This window comes from Archocentrus centrarchus, chromosome 18, assembly GCF_007364275.1.
Source record: "Archocentrus centrarchus isolate MPI-CPG fArcCen1 chromosome 18, fArcCen1, whole genome shotgun sequence".
Taxonomy (NCBI): domain Eukaryota; kingdom Metazoa; phylum Chordata; class Actinopteri; order Cichliformes; family Cichlidae; genus Archocentrus; species Archocentrus centrarchus.
The window spans coordinates 10,815,716-10,840,216 of NC_044363.1; the positions used below are offsets into that span (position 1 = coordinate 10,815,716).

General features: G+C 41.2%; 2 protein-coding genes across 4 annotated transcripts; both read left to right on the forward strand.

Annotated features, from left to right (window-relative positions):
* Positions 1 to 5,054: 5,054 nt before the first annotated feature.
* On the forward strand, positions 5,055 to 13,641 carry LOC115797322 (endothelin receptor type B-like). 2 transcript variants are annotated; one of them, XM_030753875.1, is made up of 8 exons: positions 5,055 to 5,192; positions 7,132 to 7,967; positions 8,657 to 8,784; positions 8,913 to 9,114; positions 10,323 to 10,475; positions 10,554 to 10,687; positions 10,790 to 10,898; positions 12,394 to 13,641. In XM_030753875.1, exons 2-8 carry the CDS (start codon positions 7,446 to 7,448, stop codon positions 12,490 to 12,492), a joined length of 1,347 nt encoding a protein of 448 aa, XP_030609735.1. In that variant the 5' UTR covers positions 5,055 to 5,192; positions 7,132 to 7,445; the 3' UTR covers positions 12,493 to 13,641. The 2 variants fall into 2 exon arrangements, with proteins under 2 accessions (XP_030609735.1, XP_030609736.1); XM_030753876.1 differs by having other exon boundaries at positions 5,106 to 5,192; positions 7,374 to 7,967.
* A 793-nt stretch (positions 13,642 to 14,434) lies between these two features.
* Positions 14,435 to 21,243, forward strand: LOC115797323 (transmembrane protein 184C-like). Of its 2 annotated transcripts, none has more exons than XM_030753877.1 (12): positions 14,435 to 14,747; positions 15,809 to 15,966; positions 16,369 to 16,499; positions 17,619 to 17,655; positions 17,826 to 18,031; positions 18,108 to 18,182; positions 18,679 to 18,772; positions 19,047 to 19,159; positions 19,260 to 19,359; positions 19,759 to 19,836; positions 20,104 to 20,197; positions 20,605 to 21,243. In XM_030753877.1, the coding sequence occupies exons 2-12, from the start codon at positions 15,850 to 15,852 to the stop codon at positions 20,871 to 20,873; spliced, it is 1,314 nt and encodes a 437-aa protein (XP_030609737.1). In that variant the 5' UTR covers positions 14,435 to 14,747; positions 15,809 to 15,849; the 3' UTR covers positions 20,874 to 21,243. The 2 variants fall into 2 exon arrangements, with proteins under 2 accessions (XP_030609737.1, XP_030609738.1); XM_030753878.1 differs by having other exon boundaries at positions 14,435 to 14,723.
* Positions 21,244 to 24,501: the final 3,258 nt, after the last annotated feature.

The following is a 24,501-nucleotide window of genomic DNA, read 5'->3' on the forward strand; positions in this document are numbered from 1 at the left end:
TATTTATTCAGGGTGTTTTCCGGGCTCAGAGTCAGGCTTTTGGGAAGTGGGTGCAAACAACATAAGCATGCAATGAGTCTGTGTTGCATTATTTGTCAATAATGTGAGCAGCTTCACACAGCAGAGGGCGCTGCAGAGCGGGGTAAGGATCATGCTGTGAATGAAGCTGTGATGGGCGCTCCTCACACTCCCGTTACATTTTTAGTTTTCATTCATTCATTCTTCGTAAATTAGTTTATTTATTGTATGTGCGCACTTTTATTATGTGCGAGGAGTCTTTACAGCACACGCAGCCACAAAAAACAAAAAACCACAGTAAAACTACAGCAGTGGAGTCAGCGGAGGTTGATTAAATCCTTTAAATGAGCCATTAAAAACAAGAAAAAAGATAAACATACATTTTTATTAGCCGGGCATTAAATCCGCTTCCCTTCATCATTCATCCGCATCCTTTCCTGTTTGCACAGAGCAGAAATCAGATGTTCGGGTTCCTGGAGTGAAACTTTTCCATCCAGCTTCACCGCAGCTGGATGGAAACTCGGTCAGTGTGCGCCTGCGCGCGCTCTGCGACCGCGCTTCTGCTCTTCAAAGAGTTTTCCAATAAAGTTTCATGTTCGGGGTGGAAATCAGCAGCAGCTGAGATGACAGAGAGGCTGTTTCCTGTTTGTCTGAGTGGGTTTGATTTGCTTATTTGTTCTCCTCAGTCTAATTAGCTCGGAGTGTAATTTGTCCGTTTACCAGCAGCGCTTTTGAAGAGGAAAGTGAGAATGAAGGCTTCACTCGTTAAAGATAAAGCGCAGCGGCGGGGCTGGTGGTCCGCGCATGTTTCTGCTTCAAGTTAAAAGCATTTAGTCTTTACAGGGACGGTGTATCTTTTTCATCTCTGCAGTAAAACAGCGCAATAACACTAACCGCGTTTCTAAAATGAGTCTTGTCAAACCTCTGGTTCCCGATAGGCGCAGTTTGCAGTGATAAGAGCGGCAGAAATGCAGGTTATCTCCGAGAGAGAGAGAGAGAGGTCACAACCACGTGACTCATTTCAAACTGGCTATTCTGGCTTTTGGTGACTTCTTTTAAAAGGACACCTTCATAAAAAGGACCTGATTAAACAGCAGCTACAGTAAGTAGAAGTATCTTAGGGCTAAAGAGGAGCACTTAGCAGCTATGGGGCTTTGATGAAGACCATAAACAGAGCTAAAGGAGAGAGAATATTGGGCTTAGATGAGCAAAGTGGCCAAAAATCAAAACCCAGATAAATGTTAATGCTGTTCTAAGGGTTCAGTGTTTAAACTGCATGCTAATAAGAGTGCCACTTGATGGAGGAAGAGGACCCAAATGCAGGACACACAGGCCAAGATTCAAATCCAAAATCCAGTCTTCAATCTGGGCAGTCAGAAAGACCCACACACGAGAGAGTCCTGTATCAACCCAGAACGAGAGCATGGCTCAGAAGCTTTAAGTAACTGAAGGAAGGCGAGGACACCAAAGTATCTACTGACATTTTTGTTTTTGTGGTACAACTTGTCACATTTGTTCAATCCAATCAATGACATTAATGAAAGCTGAATAATGGGAAAGTAGCTCAGGAGGTAAAACAGGTCATGTAATCGTTGGGTTGTTGGTTTGATCCCTGGCTGCTCCAGGTGGCATACCAAAGTATCCTTTGGCAAGATACTGAACCTCAAGTTGCTCCTGATGCTTTCACTGGAGTGTGAATGTGACAGTGCTGAAGGAGAATGAAGATATATAGGCCCAGTTTCCCTTACAGGGATTATGTCTAATCCTGGACTAAATACTTTTTCCTATTTTGGTCTTCATTGACTTTTTCCTTTTAGTGTAGGACCATTCCTAATGCATGACTGGGAAACCAGCTGATAAAGTTAGTATGTATGAAGTGCTTGCGTAGAAACTTGATATACATATTATTTTCTTCATTTTTGTCACAGAGAACTTCATATTAAAACATATTTTCCATGTTTTATTTTTTCATTACTGTCAAATGCAGTTAGAATCATTCAGATCTTGTCACCAGCTGTCTTTTTTATAACTGCGTGCTCAAATATGGATTGCTTGAATTTTTCTGTTCCTGAAAATGTTCCAGAAATTTGGTGATTTGAGATGGAGAGACCCAAATGTGATTTTTTTTTCAGCCCTAAAAATGTCATGTGGATATTTCTCCTGCACCTGTGATGATATGAGGGTTGAAAACACTGGGAAACAAATGGAAAACTGAAAAAGCACCAAATTTCAGCTCTGCAGTAACTCAGAAAATGTTCAGATTACGAATGTAAAGTTTTGCATTTTGCAGCAATTTATCTCAGTTAGTGGATCCTCTGGACACAAATATGTCTTACACTGCTCCACGCACACACAATAAAGGAGGCGCTCTCCTCTGATGTAGGTCAGAGGTCTGCCAGCTCCTGGCCTGGGCTCTGAGCCAAACTGTAATATGTGTATCTGTGCCAGAGAAACAAGAGCCATTATCTGGCTGCATGGTTCAAGTCACGTAGAGCTTTCATCTGTTTATCTCTGTGTTTATGGTCGTAAATAAACAAAACACACACACACACACACACACACACACACACACATATATCTCTACTGACTCTCAGGGACTGAGATAACGCGGACTTCTCGTAAAAGCTGATTTCGCTCCAACATCAACTTTCTGGGGTCAAAGGTCACAGTGAGCAGAGCCAAATCAAAGCTGTGCGGAGACACAAAGACAGACAGAAGGCTGGAAGACTGACACACGTGTGTCACAGGTGTTTAACCGCGACGTGACCCGGGCGCGCTGCTATTGTTGAGTGTACTGACACTATAACAGTAAGCACTTAGGAGCTCAGAACAATCATTTGTTTTCTGTGAGGAGCCATGAAAAAAATGTGATTTTTTTATTTATTTTTAAAGGCCGTTATTATCACTGTTTTCTACACACTCAGAAGACCCCCTCAGGGTTCAATGCTACACCACCCTATTACTGTGACCAGGTCCCAGAAACCTAAATGTAGAACATGGATGTGGGACACATTATTAATGGTAAGAGGTCGATTGAAATCTTGAAGTATGAAGGAGGTACAAGCCAGTGTACTCCGAGTGTCGGTCCCAAGCCTGGATAAATTGAGAGGGTTGCATCATCTCCCGTGATTTGGTTCACCTGTGTCTGTTTCACCCAGCTGTCTGCACTTCCCCTAATCACCCTCTTGTTTCAGTCTTCCCATGTGTCCTTTCCTGTTCTTAGTCCCTTTGCCTCAGTGTTTTCTAGTCTCCAAGTGTTTATTATTTGGTTTCTAGCTTCCAGTTTAATAGCAGTTTGTTAGTTCTTGGTTCAGTTTTGGATTTTATATTTCACTGTTCATGCCATCAGCTTTCAACAAAACAGCTCGCTTTCAGTTAAAACCCCGTTTTGTCTCCCTGTGTCCTAGATTTGGGTCCTCCCTACCTCCACACTGCACACGCTCAGCTTCAGCTGACCATAATGTAGAGAGGCGAGGCTGAGATGGCTGAGGGACATGCAGAGGAGGGATAGTGGATATATTGGATTGTAATGAAGATGCCAGGCAGGAGGAAAAGAGGAAGAGCACAGAGAAGATTCATGGATGCAGTGATGGAGGACATGCAGAGGGTTGGTGGACAGGGTGAGATGGAGGCTCATGATCACAAGATTTCAGGTTATTTTCTCAGAATTTTAAGTTAAGTTGAACATTTTGAGATAACCCAGTGACCCGTCTGCAGACAGACCTACACTTAAACACATCTTTGTGAATTTAAAACATCATAAAGAATGCAATCGTGTACATGTTTATCTTGAGAGGCTACTAGTGCTTTAAGCTGTGGGTGTTTGTATATTATGTTGTATTTGTTGCATTTTTGAGTTGTGTGGCTGTTCATTGGCCAGGTCTACCTTATGAAAGAGATCTGAGCTCACGCAGGTAACAGCATGGTGTGACATCGGGACTGTGAAGGAGCCTTTCCTCCACTGCAATGAGCGTTTTCAGTGCTGATATTTCAGCTGCTCTTCTGTGTGCTGATCGTCTCTGGGTCTCAGCAGAAATACATTCACAGCTTCTTGTGAGACTCTTGTGTTTACTTCTGTAACCTGGAGCGATCAGTGCTGATCAGTCCCACATAAAGTGATCACGGCCACTCTAACTGGAACCATACAATTTTGTACTGATACAAAAATGAACCTTTTAAGGTGCAGAATTAGATACCCATATGTTATTATTCAGTCACACATTTGTTTGTGTGTGTTGGGATGTTCTAGTCAATCTGTAACTATAACTGCAGGAGGAAATACTGCTACAAGCACACGAGGAACAAAGGCCTCAAACCTTGAGCCGCTGCACCGACAGACCCCCGAGCACAGGCTGTCTTCATTCTGGTGTGCAGATGTCATGTTTGAGTCCAGTTCTCAGTACTTCGTGGTTCTACAGTAAGTGTAGAAGTGACTCCCAGTCTGTTTGTCTGAGCATTGAACTGAACTGTGGCATTCCCATTTAATAAATCAGTTAATTAATCAGTAACTGCTGAGACTGTTACAGCTCAAACAGGTTTCTCACCCATAAAACTTAAAAAACACTGTAAACCTTCCTGATATGTTTCCAATATGTTCCTCTAATGGCTGTGAAGACATGTGAGCTGACGCTGGAGTGGATCCTCTGCTGAATTACTGTTTGAATCAGTCAGTAAAATGCTTCAGAGATTAACTTTAAGCTCTGTGTGCTGTAATAAACTGACTCTGGAGCCCGTGTTCAAACGCTCGTGACGCAGTCGTAAATTTTTACAGCTTCAATTTCCACAACATTGTTTTATCAACGAACTCTTAAGTGGGAAACTTGGCTCGGTTTCAGTTACGCTCGCAGACGGTAAAAGGCTTCATGTCTTCTTTATGAGATGTTCCACTGGAACCCACTGACAGCGGGGAAGGAGAGAGGAGGAAAGAGGGGAGAAGGGCGGCGAATGATCGGGGCGAGGAGAAAGGAGGAGGGGAGATAAGAGAGGAGGGGGATGCTCGAGCCCTTACAGCAATCACAGTGAGAGAGATAAAGAGAGAGTGAGGAAGTAACAACTGAGCTCTGCCAGTCTGACGTTAGTTTGAGCAGAGTGAACTCTTCTTCTTCTTCCACTGAGGAGTTTGGAGGATTTATTTTAAGGGGAAGTGATAGAAGAAGACAGAAAACCTCAAACAGGTGAATTTTTTCAGCTTCTTTTCATTTTGCATAATATTTATACAGATGTATATTTGAATTTTGAGCTAGTAGTTTATTGTGATATTCTAGGCTCTTTATATCTTACTGACACTGACTGATGGTCCATCCTTTCAACACGTCTGTTTTTACATGGTTTAGGACTGAAGAGTCAAACTTACTGTAGTTCATGAGCCACATACAACTGAGTCTGACCTCAGCTGGGTGAACTATTAAAACTATCTCTTGATAATCTGTGTGTCCAACATACGATATATGCACAATGTACATAACTTGTTATTCTTCGAGAGTTATATTTATTTTTATTACATGCTTAATTTTATCTATTTTATCTATTTTTGGTATTTTGACATCCAGTGTGGGCAGCAAAGTAAAAATTTCATTGTACAGGGAAACAATGCTTCTTCATTGTGCATATGACAATAAAGCTTTGAATGTTGAATCTTAAAGTACAGATACAGTCTAGAAATACACGTTACTGAAATGTCTTCAGTAACATCTGTATTTCCACATCTGGTGAGTCTGTGATCCTCGTATTGATCACAGCGGATCTGTGAGGACACAAAAGCTTCACGTGTAGAAAACAAAGACAGTGTTCGAACGCTTTATGATCTAGAAGTACTTTTAACTCCTTGTAATGCCGGCATCAGTTTTTCACTTTATTGTATTATTCTTATATGTGAGGTCTACCTGTGGGTGCAATTAAAGTAACCACATCTCCACACCAGGATCAGCAGGGATGAATATTTCTGGGCCCCGAGCTCTGTTTGTATTTATCATAAAGGTTTACTTTAAAAAATGATTTCACTCACCATACTAAAGCATCCCTGCAAGTTCACTTTTATATGTAATCTGTTTTTTATTGAGCTTTAATCTTTCATGTTTTATTGAAAAATTCAAAATTCAGGAGTACGTTTACAGGCAAAGGGTGACATCCACACAGTGGACCAGCGGGACTATTACATGCTCTGCTCTGCTGTGATTATTGGCTTGTGTGACTGCAGCTTAAGATTTGCCCGATGAAGGTTTAGAGCAGAAATCTGTTTCTTATGAATTTATTGACCTTTGTTTACAACCAGGAACTGAAACTCTCTTGTGAGAGCGTCTGCAGTGTTAACCTTTTTGATGGTGGCAGAACGGCTGCATTTGACTGCTGTCCTTTACATCATGACCTCTGACTGTTAGTAACCCTTTGCCTGATGGTCTAGTATTGAAACATTGCCAGTAAAGATGATTTAAAGTTAGACAGGCTGTGGGAATCAGTTTGCTGAGGGGTGTGATGACGGCAATGTTTTAACAATAACTTTAAAATAAAAAAAAAAAGGAAATGTCCTGCCAATAATGCACATAATATCAATAACTGTGTTTTTTGTTATCTTTTCTACAGTTATGGTTACAGACTCTCTTGCCACATTCATGCACTTTAAGTCAAAGTTTGTTTATTCAATAAGACAGACAATGCAAAAATATTTAATCTGGAAATAATAAACCATATTATTTGTCAGATTTTACCATTAAAAATGCAGAAGGCACCAAACACAATGAAAATGTCCGGTTCAGTGAGTCAGATTATCCAGAATCAAGTCATAAAAAGAACCACCCACCTTGCAGTTGTTATGAAGAAGGAAACTATCCATGGAGGCCAAAACTGGTTTTGGTGCCAGGCTGTAAACACTGAACATGCTGTAAAGTTGGACATTTTAACATGGAAGTCTATGGGCATGACTCATCTTTGGAGTCAGCCTCAAGTGGCCACTAGAGGAACTGAAATTTGAAAATTGTAACTTCACTGAATTATCTCACATGTAGAAACATCTAGCCAAAAGTTAATAGAACATTAATACTTTCAAATATATCCAAAATACTCAAAGTGGTCTGTACTAATCTGTTGCATTATGTTTACATATTACCATCTTCACAGAGCAAAAACTGAAGATTCATCTGAGGACCTCAGACATTTTCTGGTCCATCCTCAGGTCAACCTTAAAACTTCCAGCAGTTGTGATTCCGGAGTCCCAGCATTGAGAACTTTTTTGAAAAGGTTCCTGGACTAGAGCGGCCTCCAAACTGGGATCTTCTGGAAGTGGTTCCCAAGCTATAGAAAGTCCTGGAGATAACTGCTGTCTCCAAATTCTGCTCTAAATTTTCTCACTTTGTGTACAGGTCCTGGTTCAGAAGAAGCAGCCCGTTAGTGTTTCTGCAGTCACAGCAGTGGATTCAATAAAGGGTTCCAGGATGGGACACAAAATTCTCTCCATGCCCTTTGGGTTCATCCTGTTGCTGGTTGTCTGGTGTTTCGTGTTTGTTAGTCCAGCTGGCTGCCATCATAATTTCACACCAGAGCCCGCTCTCTCGGATCTGGTGATGTCGGACCTGCCTGGCTTCCACAGCACTGACCAACCTCTAGAACTAGACCTGCATCACTTGCAAGAGAAGGCAAAGAATATCTCGTCACCGTTGAAAAACGGTCACAGAAAGCCACGCTCCCACAAGCTGAAGCAACACAAAGAACCTTCCTCCAACTCATCTACGGTGGTTCGCTGCTTGACTGATGTGAAAATGAAAGTGACCTTCAGGTACATCAACTCGGTGCTGTCCTGTTTGATCTTTGTTGTGGGGATCATCGGCAATGCCACCCTGCTGAGGATTATCTACCAAAATAAAAGCATGAGAAATGGACCCAATGCTCTCATAGCCAGCCTCGCCCTGGGGGACCTGATATACATCACAATAGTCATGCCACTGACTGTCTATAAGGTATGTTTATAAGGTATAGGACTTCAGTTTGTATGTATTAAACCACTTAACATCTCGATGGCTTTCCTAGTCCACCGACTTGAAAGCACTAAATCAAACTGCTGTTGCAAAACATCTAACCTTTAAAAATGAGTTTTCAGCAGAGATTTAAAATAAACCACTGATTCAGCCAAACTGACGGGCTGAGAAAGGCTGTGCAAAGTTCAAGTGCTACAAGCTCAAAAGAGCAGAACATTTAAAAGGCTCTAATCAGAGGATGGGAGAGGTTGGCTGCTGGAATGAGGTCTCAGTAGATCTGGGATGCCAGCAGGATTCTGGCCTTGGAAGGCTTTTAAAATTAGCTCAAAAATTTACTGGAAGCCGATGAAGGGAAGCGAGAAGGAAGCACAAGTTTTTCTGGAAACTTGCCTGCTCAGGATGTAGCTAAAATCAAACCAAAGCCCAACTCTAAGCTTACATGTGAAGATGTCAAGAGGTTTAATATTTGTGACCTGGGTAGCTGCAACTCAAACAGCATGATGGGGAACAAAACAGCTTCCTAGCTCTAGCTGAGTGTCTCTATCAGGAAGCAGAGTGTTTCTACTGATAACAGCCCAAAATATCCTACTGACTGTGATTGCACAAACACACACACACACACACACACTATTTTAAAACTCTGTTGTTGGTTTGTGTGTCTGTGTGTGCAGGTCTTGGCGATGAGGTGGCCCTTTGCTGACAATAATTTTGGTCTGTTCCTCTGCAAGCTGGTTCCCTTTGTGCAGAAAGCTTCAGTCGGCATCACCGTCCTCAGCCTGTGTGCGCTGAGTGTGGACAGGTAACACACACACACACGTTTTACTATCCTGACAACCCTTCATAAGACACCTGTCAGGTGGCTAAAACTGAATGAGTGAAGCTATAATTTGTCTAATAAGGGAAGTAACTATACCACCTTGCATCCAGGTACCGCGCTGTGGCATCTTGGTCACGGGTGCAGGGCACGGGTATCCCCACGGTAACAGCGGCAGAGATTGCGGTGATCTGGTTGCTGTCGGTGACGCTGGCTGTGCCAGAAGCCATCAGCTTCACCATGATCACCTCCACGTACAACAACCAGACCTTCAATGTCTGCATGATGTCACACAGGAGCTCACCCTTCCTGGAAGTGAGTCTGCACACAGAGCTATTATATGTGTGCGTGTGTGTGTTTATGCCAACATCTGATAAATATTTGAGCCTCCTAACTGACTGCTGGCTGCTACTGTACACCCTTTTAAAGATTTCAGAAGCTCTCATGAGACTCTGACTTGTTTTTCTCCTGTTAGGAAACATTTTAATGTGGTGTGGAGCTTTTAGGTCCTTATTATACTCACAAACAGCGTTCTGTCATGAAGCTTCTCTCATCTAGGCATCGGTCCTTCCTGTGAGGTGACTCCAGTACTACAGTTTAACAGATAATGTGTAAAAACATGAAGCAGAACAGAGGGTTTAATCCTGACGCCACTTTCAGGTGACTGGTCTCCACGGATGGAAACTAAGTGGCCACTTTGCTGCATTTCCACGAACTGTTGGTTGTTGTGTCTCTGGGTGAGGTCTCTTTAACTCAGACCATTTAGGACAACATTTCCTGTTTATATCTCCAGGTCATGAGTGGCACAAACAAACAGCCCGGGCACTCGAATCTGAGCCTGGGTCAGCTGACTGGCCATCAGTCTTTAGAGTGACTCTGTATTATTGTTTGTATATTAAAACTGAATCTTTGACATAACAAAGCGGCTGAGCTCAAAAACAAAATACCAAAGAGAGAGCACAGTTTAGAGAGCAGAACATGTTCACACGGGTTTATTAAAGGATAATTCTGGTTTATTTTAACCCAGTTTATTTCCCATTAATGTGGCCGTGGGCTTGGGTCATGCTAACGTTGCATTCTCCCACATGGAGAAGTTTATATTCGGCCTGGTAGCGCACGCTTCCTGCAGCATTTCAACAAACAGGATTTATAGATGGATCACTTCTAACATGCTGGGAACTGAAAGCTGACTGACTCACCAGGAAATGTATCCACACACACTCGTTTGATTCATTAGCCAGCTGCTGTTAAACGGGCTCCTCCTTTTCCTGAATCTCTGAGAGAGAAGAGCAAAGTTAGTGCGACCAGCAGAACCATGAATGGAGTAAACCTCATTCTCCATGTCAGATACCAAACACACCAAAATTTCCCGTCTAATTCAAGCCTAAGAGTTGCCCACAGAAAAACCTTGATGGGGGTAAAACTACCCCTCAGCAGGGGCCAGTGAGGGTTTTCTGTGGGTGTCCGCTGCGCGTTTGCCCACAGAAAACCATCGCTAATCCATTTATTTCTGTGGTTTCTAGTTCTACATCAAATCAAAGGACTGGTGGTGTCTTGGTTTCTACTTCTGCATCCCTCTGGCCTGCTCAGCCGTTTTCTACAGCCTCATGACCCATGAGATGCTCCAACACGAGAAAGAAAGTCTGAAGATCTCGCTGACCGAGCACCTCAAGCAGGTGAGCACCGACACAGAAATAGGAGTTATTTATCTTTAACACGAAAAACAAGCTTCTGATGCAAAGTCCTGTCTGCAGCGGAGAGAAGTAGCTAAAGTCGTGTTCTGCCTGGTGCTGATCTTCGCTCTGTGCTGGTTTCCTCTTCATCTGGGTCACCTGCTGAAGAAGATGATCTATGACCACAGCAACCAGCAGCGATGTGAATTCCTAAAGTGGGCAAAGCATCACGCACAGGAAACAAACCTTTCATGCTTTTTTTTTCCTTTTTTGTGGCTGTGGCTTACATGCTGTCACCTCCTGTCTTCATTTTGTAGCTTCCTGTTGGTCCTCGACTACATCGGCATCAACATGGCCACCATCAACTCCTGCATCAATCCCATAATCCTCTTCTTCGTGTCCAAGAAGTTCAAAAGCTGCTTCAAGGTAAACACTGGACTGCTGTGCTTGAGAGTGAGAGCAAGTTTTTAATCTAAACAGCTGAAAATATGTTTCTCTCTGAGCCAGCATAGCATCACAACGAGGTCATGGGGTCAAAGGGCGTGAGACAAATATAACAGAGTCTTATCAGATGTCCTCAGACTAGAATTGTTTTGAGGACAGAGTGAACGGGGAGATGTCTAAACAGGGAAAGGTCATGACCTTTGATAAGAGACTTGTGGGAAGTGAACAGCTACATGATGGTTTAAAGGGCCACTCCACCAAATTAGCACATAAAGGTCAGACTGCTCATCGTGAGCGAACTTGGAGCAACGTTCATACTTCAGCTGATGACTTTTAAGACCAACACAGACACTTGTTTCTCGAGAAAAGCTGATAATGTTCCTCTGAAAGCAAACTTTTTTTTTCTCCTCAGACGACTATTTTTTGACCAGAGACCCGATAAGAGAAGAACCGCGCCTCATGCTGATGCTTTTTGTAGCAAATGAGCAAATTTAAAATCACACGTCCTCTGAACGACAATGCCAGTCGTTTGTTCCAAAATGATCCACATGAGCGCTTCCAAAACGAGCGCTCCTACACGTGGCTTTGTGTGTCGAGTCAGTGTGCGGTGTGGCTGTAGCTCAGGAGGTGCAGCAGGTCACCTACTAATCGAATGGTTGCTGGTTCAGTCCCTGACTGCTCCAGTCTGCATACCAAAGTGTCCTTGTGCAAATCCTGAAGTGCTTGTACAGCATGAATGAACCTGTTGTATAAACACTTTGAATGCTCAAGTCAGTCTATTCATTTAATGTTTAAACTTCTCCTGTGTTATCTAATGCCATTTAGTCCCCATAAACCTTTCAGAAACCAGAAAAGTCCATATTTCCGTTTTTCTTTGGAATTTGCCGGCGAAAACCGAACGCATTATTTACATTATTTATTTATGTAGCACTAGAGGCCTCTTAATTTCATTTGAAAATATAGTTATTGGCTGTAAAACATGCCTGCAATCACAACCTATGAGGTCACTGAACGGTCGTGCAACTCTGAAAAATCACCTTTCCTACCAAAAGAGCCATTTTTGAGCACTTTGTGACCAAAAAGAGTCTGTGTCTGTGATGAAGTTGGCACGGCCTGCAGAGTATAAATTAGCCTGCTATTATAACACAAATAAGTGTAAATCTTTTGCCACATGTGAGTGCTCTGCTGCTGGGTGTTTATGATTATGTGGAACTTACATTCTCAATAATTAAAATAACAGTATGATCTTGTTGCATGGATAAAATTATAGACCTAAATAGATCTGGGTCGTCTACCAACCAGATGGTTGGCGGTTCGATCCCCGGCTTCTCCAGTCAACCTGCACCTGTGGGACTGTGAGAGTAGGATGTGGCTCTCTGTGTTCTTTTGAATTGCTCTCTCTTGCTGTAACAGCATTACCTCATTAAAATGGCTGGACTTTGACTCCCCGTCTGTCTGTCTGTCTCTCTCTCTGCAGTCCTGTCTGTGCTGCTGGTGTTACTCTGGCTCTCTCTCTAACAGCATGCTGCCCCTCCACCATGGGACGAGCCTGCAGTACAAACACACTGATCACTGAGAGAGCAGCGCGCTCGTCTCCATCTGCAGCTCCGAGTGCCAAACGAGGACGTCCGGCACCCTCAGCGAGAGACGCAACCATGTGTGAGACAGGCCAGAGTGTACCAGCGCGTTCATGTTTAGTCTCTACCTTTCCCAGTACATTTATTTAACTCAGTATGATATTTTATGACAGGTTAAAGTATTATGTGTGGTATAGTTACACTGTGTGTGCCGGGCTGTGTGGCTGCAGTGTAGTGAAATCTTACAATTTAGGGACTGTAGAAAACTCCATAAATGTTTTTCCCTGTTTGGGTGCAGAAGAACTTGAGCTCTGATTTCAACCTCATCCAACATCTTTGGGATGAACTGGAAAGCCAAATGAGCCGGGATCTCTGCTGGGCCTCTCCTGGGCCTCTCCTGGGTGAGCGGAGTATTACATGAATAACAACAAAATAAATAATGGTGCGTTTGTGCCCATGAGCAGAAAGAAAATACATGTCTTTTTCTGCTGATAAAATTTTTTTGTCTTTTATTTGACCATATAAATAAGTTGTAATGTATAAAATTTTTTTGATAGACAAAGTATTAATATTTCTTGTTTTATTTTTAGTTTTATGATAGATAAATCATTGAATACCCGAAATATGTCCTGCTTTTTTTTTTTTTTTTTTCTTTTCACTATAGATTTTCCCCATTCAAGAACATACCTTTATTTCTAAAGTTATTATTTTACAGTGGGTCCACAAAAACAAAGCGAAACAAAAAACGTTCTTATATTAAGGGGCAATGTGAGTTACAAGCTGACAGTTTTTTCTTAATTTTATTTCATGGATGGACTTTTTGTATGCATTATATTTATTGTTTTAATATGAAAAAAAAATCTGTTTGTACAAACTGAAAAAATTGTGAAGTCAAAAGGTACACTAGCATCCTCTAGAGGCTGAGTTTTTGCATCACAGCTCACATCAAACTGCAGATAATAAATGCAAATGTGAGGCTGTTTCTGCTCTCGGAGCTGCAGGACTGAAGTCTCTGCTGAGGTGCTGCAGCAAAGATCAGAGACACTGAAACAGTTCAAATTTCACAAAGTCTCTAAAGTTGGACTGAAATGTTTATGTGTTTTATATCTTTTACTTAATGCGACTTGTTTAATAAGCGTTATGTGTGTTTGTTAATAAAAGCATATTCTCAAAGTGCTCATAAAGCTCTGCTTTGGTTTTTATGTGTGAGAGTGCCACATGTCTGCTTTGATACATTTTCCAGTGTGCTGCCCTCAGTTCAGAGCTGCAGTAAATGCACAGAGTCATTTGGTTGGCAGATGTGGTTTTCAGAGGGACATACATCATGCTGTTAGTCTGTGAGGCTTACTGTTTAAATTCGACTTTTTTTTTTTCTCTCATCATGGTGACTTAAGACAAAGTTTAAACCATTTACCTCCATTTTAATCATAATTTTTTAATTTCAATGCACAATTTAGACTTTTTGTCTTCTGAATCTAATTAATATAAAAGTTTAGAAATTCAGAGAAAACATGACTTTAAAATTTTAATAATTTTAAAATCATATTACTTTTGTACTGATGCAGAAAATGATTGTTTTAAAAATTTCAAAGATTTATTGTACCCATTTATATTTTTCTCATAATTTTGTGCAGCAATTTATGCTTCATATTCAAAAGATTTTTCTGATACATTTTTGATTTTTGTCTCAATTGAATTTTAAATTTGTTTATTTTCCCTCTTTTTAAAATCTAATTTTGTTATATTTTTACTATACTATCCTTTTTTTTTTTTTTTTAATTTCTCATTTTATCCAACGTGATTTTTATTTTTTTAAAACTATTATTTTTATTGGCGTAAACGAGCTTCCATAGCTTAGAGAGAAAATCCGCGAAGACAATTGAATTTAAAAGTTTACGCCCTGTTTGTGCCGCTGATCACGTGACTGACGGACAGAAGGGAGCTGGGTGAGGTCCCAGCCGGTGACGTGGGCGCGTAAACACGGGAAACGGTGGCGAGGACAAACACGGACGGCCGCTGCAGCCCGGAGCGGACGGGCGTGTGTGTGATCGATCGATAGGGATCAGTCCGGTGGTCTGGCAGTGATCTGGGGGCTTCTGAGACGATCAAAGAGGATCAGTTTGCGGTGTGCTGTCGGGCGGAGGAGGGATGCGTTGCCTGGTAACAGATACAGGAGCGAGGATGAAAACAGGCCAATGGTCGCTCTGAGTGAACGCCTTCAGCTTTAACGGTCCACATCTCTCTTCTACTAACAGTTCAGTTTAAATATTTTATTAAACCAGCAACCTGTTTTTAGCTGTTTAGCGAATAAAAGCGGTAACATCTGAACAATACACCGTGCGCTGACCTCATTACACGGCTGACATTGAAGGTTTTTACGACATTTTAAAGCTGCAAAACGCCTTAAAGAGGCGATAAAGCCCAACGATCATTTTAACACGTTTAAAGGCTAATACACTATATTAATATGTATTAGATATATAGGTGTTAATGGATATGGATAGAGTGTTGATCCTTAAAACCCTTAAGATAAAAATAATGTTTAAAATTATGGTGTACATACGTTTAACTGTGTTTTTTTATATAACATGGACCACATAGTGTATTGTTTACCATAATCTTACCCACAGATTTCAGTTTGAGTTTTAGTGCTACAGATCAGTGCTAACTTCAAGAGTCAACCCTATGCTAAAAATCATGTTTTAATTACTTAAACATAAGTCAGATTTTTTGTCTTTTATTATTTGTAATTTAGCAAATTACCACCTTTTATGCAGTTCGTGGAGATTTTATGTGTATTGATATTTACAGGCTTTTATGACAGAACAAATAAATGTTGGGTAGTTAGGTCCTTAAAGTCTCCACCAGATTTCCACCCAGCACCGGTGTATTAGTTTCATGTGTTTATCGTGTAGTTAGCAGTGCCAACATGTATTTTATTCACTGAAATGTTGATCTGCACCTGCCTTAAGATAAAAATAGTGTTTGTAACCAGGTTGTGCATAATTTCAAATATGTATTTTTCACATGAGACTGACTGTATGGAGGATTTTTTACAGCTATGGTGCACAAATGTTTGCGCCTGGTTGCAGAATTTAAAGTCATTATGTAAACATGGATCTGATTTCATGTCTTTTATCATTAGTAATCCAGAAAAATGTCACCCTACATTAAATCTGTGATCTTTACACACAAATTTGCACAAAGTTACGATTTACAGGTCAGAATATGGCAGGTTTGAATAAATGCAGGGTTCTTCAGTGAAACAATGGTTCTGCCTCAGCCTTAACAGCCTGCCTGTGGTCTGTGGTTTAGGATGCGTGCCTGTAGTTCGCGCTCAGGGTGAAGCCGCCGTCATGCCGTGTACCTGTGCAGAGTGGAGGAGGTGGATCCGCCCGCTGGTTCTGGTTCTCTACGCTCTTCTGCTGGTGGCCGTGCTGCCGCTGTGCGTCTGGGAGCTGCAGAAGGACAAAGTACTGACACACCTCCACCTGCATGTGCTCACCTGTGCGCCAAAAATCTGCTTATTGGTGGCTCATATCCTGTTTATGTTGTTACTGCAACACCTACAGTACAAGACTGCTGTGAGTCTCATCGGGAGCTCCAGGAGCTACCGATGAGACTCACAATTTTCTGCTTCACATAAAAATACTAAATAGTGACTGTAGATCCAACATTAAAAAGTGTGTAAAACTAGTCTGAAATGTAAAGATTTGCAGATGTATTAGGCCACAGATCAGACACACTGCCTCTCAGTATTTTTACCTCTCAGAACAAACTTTCTCCACATGTTTCAATATTTATTTTAAACCAAATCAAACTGTTTCATTAACCAACTCTAACCCAGTATTTTTGGGATCTGTCTCTGTGTGCAGGTCGGGACTCACAGTAAAGCCTGGTTTATCGCCGGCGTCTTCGTGTTTCTGACCATCCCGATCTCGCTGTGGGGGATCCTGCAGCACATGGTGCACTACACCCAGCCCGAGCTGCAGAAGCCCATCATCAGGTAGACACAAGCACGCAAACACCACACTTCAGTTCTGACTTAAAACATTCATAAAGTCCCCACAAACACACTGAGGTGGGTTTGATACTGGCTTCGTTTGTTGTAGCACGTCTGTGGTATTTAACATGTGGACAAATTCTGCTTTGTGCCAGAAGGCAGCTCAGCTGCGAGGCTCCAGCTGTAAAAATTAAATAAGCTGCCGACTTTTTATGTTTCCCAGGACACTGAAGTTGAGGGACGGTAACACAAAGAGGATATTTTGTACATAAAAGGCTGCAACTTTGGATGTCTGCCACTTCAGTCAAATTTAATCAAATCCGAACTGCTGATGTCTAAAATTAGCTTCCAGCAAACAAGCACTGTGGATATTTTCCTCCATCTGTTACACTGTGAACACTCAGGAAGGCCGGTGTGAGCAGGAGGGATGATTACAGTGAGATAAACCTGCTTCAGCTCTCACATGGGCCTCTGGTTTTTGCTTTAAGACAACATTTATGAACCTGCCTTTCAAAATAAAAGTCTAAATCCTAATATGTCAGCTGATTCAAAAGAGTTCTAATTATTTCCAGTGATTTAAAATTTCATGCAAATGCGTCAAAATCAAATCAGTATTTCCCGTCTTTCCCTATGAATCAAACATTTGAAAACACTAAATTACATGAGTCATTTAGAGAAAATAGTCTGAAATATTTGGATGGAAAACAGATACATGAGCTTCAGAGCAGTGCAGACCTGTTTTACTGAAAGCAGCCACGCCCCTTAAAATGCAAATCTAAAGCCTTAATACAGTTTAGATCACAGGTAAATAATATGAAAATGTAATTACTGTACATCTGTCACAAAAAAGTTAGACAGATCAAAATCAGTGTTCATGCCAGGTGTGTGAGTCTGTGGTGACTGACTCACTTTTGGAGACAGCCTCAAGTGGTCACTAGAGGAACTGTAGTTTTTGCTACTTCCAGTTTAAGGTCATTTAAATGGTGATAGGTGGTAATAAGGTGATAATTTGCTCCATTGTTGGGGAAACTTGGTGTTTATCATAATACAAAAAACCTCATGCACATAAATACACAATCCTGCTGGTTTTATGAGCCCTCTCTCTTTATCTTTTGTCACCAGGATACTATGGATGGTGCCGATCTACAGTTTGGATAGTGTAAGTCATTATTACACACACACACACACAGATTTTCTTTTTTTTAACCCCAAGACCAGACGTCCAGTAACCCTTCAGTGTTTTCTTCTTTTACCGTCTCATAGCACTTTAACTCTGTTGGGGTTAATGATGTCTGCTTGTTTGCGTCTCTTCCTCTGAATGCCTCTCAGTGGCTGGCTCTGCGATACCCCAGCCTGGCCATCTACGTGGACACGTGCAGGGAGTGCTACGAGGCCTACGTCATCTACAACTTCCTGGTGTTCCTGCTGAACTTCCTCAGTAACCAGTACCCCAGCCTGGTGCTCATGCTGGAGGTCCAGCAGCAGCAGCTGCACCTGCCCCCGCTGTGCTGCTGCCCGCCGTGGCCCATGGGAGAGTAAGAGGAGGGAGGTCACATGGAGGGGTGTGGTGCGTGATGAATGGTTGGATGTTAAGTTGTTTCTCTCTGACAGGGTGCTGCTGTTCAGGTGTAAGCTGGGTGTCCTGCAGTACACTGTGGTCAGACCAGTAACCACGGTGATAGCGCTGTGAGTTTCCTGCTTCTTCTTCTTTTATTATATTTTTTAAGGTAGAACAGAGTTCCAGTTTTAGCAACCATGTCATTTTTAATTAAAAACAAATATTGTTCTTAAAAAAAAAACACATTTAAAGTGCCCTTAAAATGTTTTCATTCTTGTATGATCAAATAAATTGTTTCATAAACATCAACATCTCAACATTTTTACCTGAACCAGGAAGCAAAGGTGAAAATGAGCAACAGCAGTAACAGTGGAAAAGCAGCAGACTGAGAATCGACTCTGACTTGACTGAAAATAAAATAAAAAGAGAAAAAAAAAAACCTGTGTTCTGCTGTAAAAATTTACAGTGGCTTGTTTTTAATAATTTTTCCTGTGTAGGCATTTACAGCTACAAGGAACAGCAGATTACTGGACGGCATTTTCTTTATTTTTACAGTACTTTGTTAGAGTGTAGACATTTTGAAATGCACGATGAAAAAAAACCACTGACTGCTCTTCTCTGCAGCATCTGTCAGCTCTGTGGGGTTTATGACGAAGCCAACTTCAGCTTCAGAAACGCCTGGTCCTACCTGGTCATAATCAACAACATATCTCAGCTGGTAACGACTCATCAGAGCAGCACTTTCACATCCCCGGGGCGTCTGCTTGTTGTAGCGCACGTGTTTACATTAAAAAGCACTGAGCAGATGTTTTTCTAACATGCTGAAGCATAAATAAACTAATTATCAATTAACTCAGATCAATTAAATTAATTGAGCTGAGAAGTTTGACTGAAACTCCAAAGTGACATTTTTGTTCCTTTTCAAACAGCAGCATTTTGTACGGTTCAGTGGATAAAATGCTTGAAGCTGTGCTGCTGTTCTCTCTCTGCAGTTTGCCATGTACTGCCTGGTGTTGCTCTATCGAGCTCTCAGGGAGGAGCTGAAGCCCATCAGACCTGTGGGGAAGTTTCTCTGCGTCAAACTGGTCGTGTTTGTCTCCTTCTGGTAAGGATGGGAGGAGGACTATAGTGGCTTTTGGTTTTGAGCTGTTTCACTGTTTTCTCTTTAAACAGCAGCGGTACTGATGCATTCACTTTCTCTCCAGGCAGGCGGTTTTAATAGCACTGCTGGTGAAGGTTGGTGTGATCTCTGACAAGCACACCTGGGACTGGGACAGCGTGGAGGCCGTGGCTACTGGACTTCAGGTACAGATCACACTGTAAAAGCAGTAATCAGGAAACAATCATAAAGGAGGAAAAAAAACCACAAAGACAGGAAGTAAAACCAACAGCGACACACAACGAAATGAACAAAATGAAGATGAAATGACTAACACAGACAAAGAGCCACAGATTAAGAAACCCAAGACACACGGAGAAAGGTAATCACTAAAAAAGATGGGGACGGAGCTTTTACAAAATAAAAAATATAAAACTTGTTAGCATCAAAAACCAAAACCATGAAAGAAAAAAGTCAGTTAAAGATTAAATGTGTAAATCACAAGACACCAGGAAGTCAAAATTAAAAAGTGTCATCATTTATTTTGGGTCGTTGTTGTTGAGTGTTTCTCACAGCTGTTTCTACTCTGTGCTTAACTGATACAGGACTTCATCATCTGCATAGAGATGTTCCTGGCTGCCATCGCTCACCACTACACATTCACCTACAAGCCCTATGTACAGGTAACCACTCCATCCATCCATCCAACCATCCATCCATCCATCCATCCATCTATCTATCTATCTATCTATCTATCTATCTATCTATCTATCTATCTATCTATCTATCTATCTATCTATCTATCTATCTATCTATCTATCTATCTATCTATCTATCTATCCATCCATCCATCCATCCATCCATCCATCCATCCATCCATCCATCCATCCATCCATCCATCCATCCATCCATCCATCTATCCTCCTGTTTATCTGTTTTCCATCCATCAGGAAGCAGAGGAGGGTTCGTGTTTCGACAGCTTTTTGGCCATGTGGGATTTCTCTGACATCAGAGCTGATGTCAGCGAGCAGGTCCGCCATGTGGGTGAGTGTCTGAGTCAAAAATCATCACAGAATTTGGAAATGACACTGAGATTATTTGGTGATCAGTTATTTTTCTAATTTCTATTGATAGTTAATATAGTAATTATTATTTCTGCTTTTACTTAATCATTTTAAGCTGCATTTTGTGATAATTTTACAGTTTCATGACACAGTGAGTCATGAAACTCTTGCAGGTTGAATTTTACTAAAGAAGGTGCAAAAGTTTTGCATCTCCACCTGTGAAAAAATAATAAAAAAATGGTTGAACCACAGTTCTTGCAGTAACATTTACTAAAGGAAAAATGATCTGGAGCAGTCTTCAGCTTTCTTTATGTTGTTACTGCAGATTCCACGGCCCTCACATTAACTGAGCAGCTGTTACATATTTATCTCCTCCCCTCCTCTCAGGCCGTACGTTCCTGGGTCGTCCCAACAAGATGTATTTTGGTGCTGCGGCTCGTCCCGAACACACCGAGCACACCGGCCTCCTCACCTCGCAGGACCCCATCGCCGTGGCAGCCACGTCAATGCCCACTTCCCCTTCATCGAGTGGGCGGTACCAGGGGCTCGGCCACACCACCGCCCCCCACTCTATCTCCGCTCCTGCGGGGTTCACGGCCTCGTCCTGGGAGGACGACAGCGACGGTTCGCCTCCACAGGTGGGTGGAGGTCAATAACAGCAGGATGCACAGCAAGGAGGAAAGAAAAAGACTCTCAGCTTCTGTATTCAAGTCCAAACAAAACTATAAACTTGAACTCTGAACTTTCTGCACATGCATTTAAAAAAGACAAAGACGAGGCAAAGCAAAGGAGAGCGAATACGAGCACACTGAAATGTCAAAGCCATGTTGAAAATCTTTGGTATGTAAAATAAGTACTCAGATTTCAGTGTCTGAATCTGTATTTTGATGTCAAATGATGTAATTTTGATAAATGTCCCCATCGCTGGTGAAGAAAAAGGATCTGAGAGTTTTCAGCAGGTTGTTCGAGCTAGCTTTGACTATTTGTTCTAACTTATTATAAATGAATAAACAGACTGTGCTATCAGCAACCATGAGTGTGGTCCCGTACCTCTGATGCCTCAGTCAGAAACATCCCATAACTGCATTTTATTCAAAAAACAAACACAATCATAAATCAGCCTCAGTCATTAGATCCTTCACCTAACTCTTAAAGCTGTTTCACCAGAACACATAAATGCTGCTTCCAGGTCAGTCAGATGTGTCTGCTGCTGCCAGTTTGCTCACAGGGACTGACTGTGTGTGCTGACCTACTCTTAAAAAGATAACAAACTTTGTGCTGCTTTTTGAAGCTCCATTGAAAGCTGTGAGAAGCTGTTTTACAGTTTTGTTTTGTTTTTTACTGTTGTTGTGTTTAGTGTTTAGTGTTGATAATGAGATTATTTTGTGCTGACACTAAATTCAACTAAGCCTGGTTTATGGCCTGTTAACAGAAGATGAATGTTTTATTCCATTTGCCAAAAAATATACATGAAATATAAATAACACTGAATTGAATTAGATAACAAAATTATATTTACCATTTTCACATTTATACCATTTTTTTATAGAATGATTTGACAATAATAGAAATGATAATTATAAAGTTCTTTAGCATGTAATTCAAATTTTACTTATTTTTGGATCAATTTTTGAAAGTTTTCTGTGAGCAGCATCTAGTGGTTAATATTGGAACTGCAGTTTAAACGTAACACCGTCCACCATCAAAACTTTGCAGTGGAGATTAAAATGACTGAGGGATATTTGTAGAGTTAAAACTGAATTAATTAGGAAACTGTATATTATATAAATTGTTTATTCATGAGCTACAACCAAGGACACGAACAGGGGAACTTTGATAATCTGATAATAATCTGATAATCTGTCCAGTTTTGCTCCAATATTGTTCATATATATATATATATATATATATATATATATGTATGTATAAAATTTGCTTTCATGCTGTCATTTTTGCCTTTAAACTTTACAAATGCAGTTCATGTGTTTTCATGTATTTTTTATTTTTGAGTCCTTTTTTAAAACCTATTTCTGAGACTCGATTTTAATGTATGTCCTGAACCGTTGGAGTATTCTGTGCAGTCGCGGCTGCTTTGCTTTTCTTTTCTAATCATTTTACTTTTGGTGGATATAAAAAGAATTTACTGTTCAGTTCTTCTGCAATTAAAAAATATATATGTAAGAGTCGGAGAAACAAAACTGAAAGTTAAAGGTTCTCACAGAGCCATCGACTCTGCTCATCAGGAAACTTTGAGGATATTTGATCCAATTTTCACTGAAGAACGAAGCATCCATGCAGTGAATGTAAGTACCGACACATTTCCCCGTTTTGTCTCCAGTGCGGTCGGACACGGTGATCAGTGAAGTTGGAGTTTGTGTTTTAGTTTTCAGCGTAGGTGCACCGGCCCCACAGCAGCAGCAGCATGTAAGACCCCCCTCCACCGGCTCACCACTTCAGTTTATTTACCCACTGTTTCTGATGCGTTATAGTGATTAAATCTTTAAATCTTTATCGCATATTCACAGTGACCGCATCTATACATTAAGCAGGAGGAAAGCTTTGCTGCCACCTACAGGCTGCATGCTGTCACTGCAGCAGAAGTGAAAAACCTCTGTGGGGTTCAGGAATAATCAAGAATAAGTCTGAGCTGCTTACATCAGCTGAATAAAGTCTGTTAAGCTGGATTTTAACATTTACAAACATGTAGAAATGTTAGTTTTGTTTCAGCTGCAGCAGAAAAAATGGCTGAGGAGAAAAGGAAGAAGTCAGCTGACTGCTCTTCCTTCTCCAGATGTTCCTCCTCCATGTGTCTAAGGCCAATCAGCTTCAGCACTGAGCTGCCAGTCAGGTAATGTGATGAGGAGAATACAGTGTAAAACGTTATTAGCACAGCATGTCTGCAGTTTATTGTGTGTACAGTGTTATGTTAATTTATGCTCACAGGTGACAAAGGAAAAACCTGTACAGTAGTTGATGGGATCCAGGCTGTGTTATGGGGACATGCTGCTGGCATGGCTCAACTCCAGTGTTCATTTAGGGTGAAAGGTCACTGCAGATTAATACAAAGAGACCTTATGTTGTTTTTTCCTTTAATCTGTCATCCATCTCCTCACCTGTACTATGGATGACGACTCTCAGTGATGCTCAGTGGTTTCTGGACCTTTAGTAAAGAGATTTTTGTCTTTTTCTGAACAGTTCACAGAAGAACAGAGATGAGTCTGCAGGTCTCAGCTGTCTTTCTATGAAGAGTGAGGGATCCATGTACACGCCACTCAACTTTGATAAGAAGCATCGAGGGTAATCCTGCATTTTGTAATTTAAAATGTTTTCCATACATTTGTCAGAGGTCTTCTTCTGTTACTCTGCCTGGAAACGACTCAGTGAACCCACAGATGTGGTTTTGGTTGTTGAAACATTTACTGAATAGATTCCAACATTATACACAAGCAAAAAAAGTCTCTGCTTCAGTTTACAGATCAGTGACAGTGAGTCCAGAGCTCCCAGCAACGTCTCTATGAAGAGTGACTCATCTATGTACCATCCAATGAACTTTGAAGAGACACACAGGTGAAATTAATGTTTTCTTAATGGATAAAGTTAGTTCATTAATGAGCAAATGAGAGGCTGTGGGTACATGTGTGGTATGTCACTGATGTTCTTTGGTTCATCTTTGTGATCCCAATAATTACCTCACTCTCTAAGTGTGGAGCTTTTAAAGTCAACAGACACATCTGACAGTGGGTGAGTGTCTGTGGGCTAACATACACTTATTGTATTAAACCCTGGCTGCACAGTAATGAATAAACCATGGCTTCTTCACCATATAAACTTAAAGTGGTCATTTGAAGAGGAAAAGTGCCACAGACTTGAAATCAGCACTTCTGAGCTCTTAAACATCACCTAGTATCCTGAGTATCCTATCCCACTGAGCAAAGGTTCTGTGAGTAAGACGATCTCTTCTCTTAGTTTACAGTTGAGTGGTTGAAACTACCTCATGACAGGACTTGTCTCTCATGATCTGTCCCCAACTTCTCAAATTATATTCCTCTGAGCTTTACTGAAACTGGCTTCAAACCTTCTTCTCAGTGGAGGTCAGAATTGAAGCCAAAATGTTGAAGCAGTCCTGTGAAAAAATGAGTTGACCCTCTGATTCAGCAGCTTGTAAATCCACTATTGGCAGCAATAACTTGAATTATTTTCTGTGTGACTTTATCAGTCTCACATGTGGTTGTGGATGAGTTTTGTCTCACTCTTTACTTTATGTCTTCATTGAGGTTTGCAGAC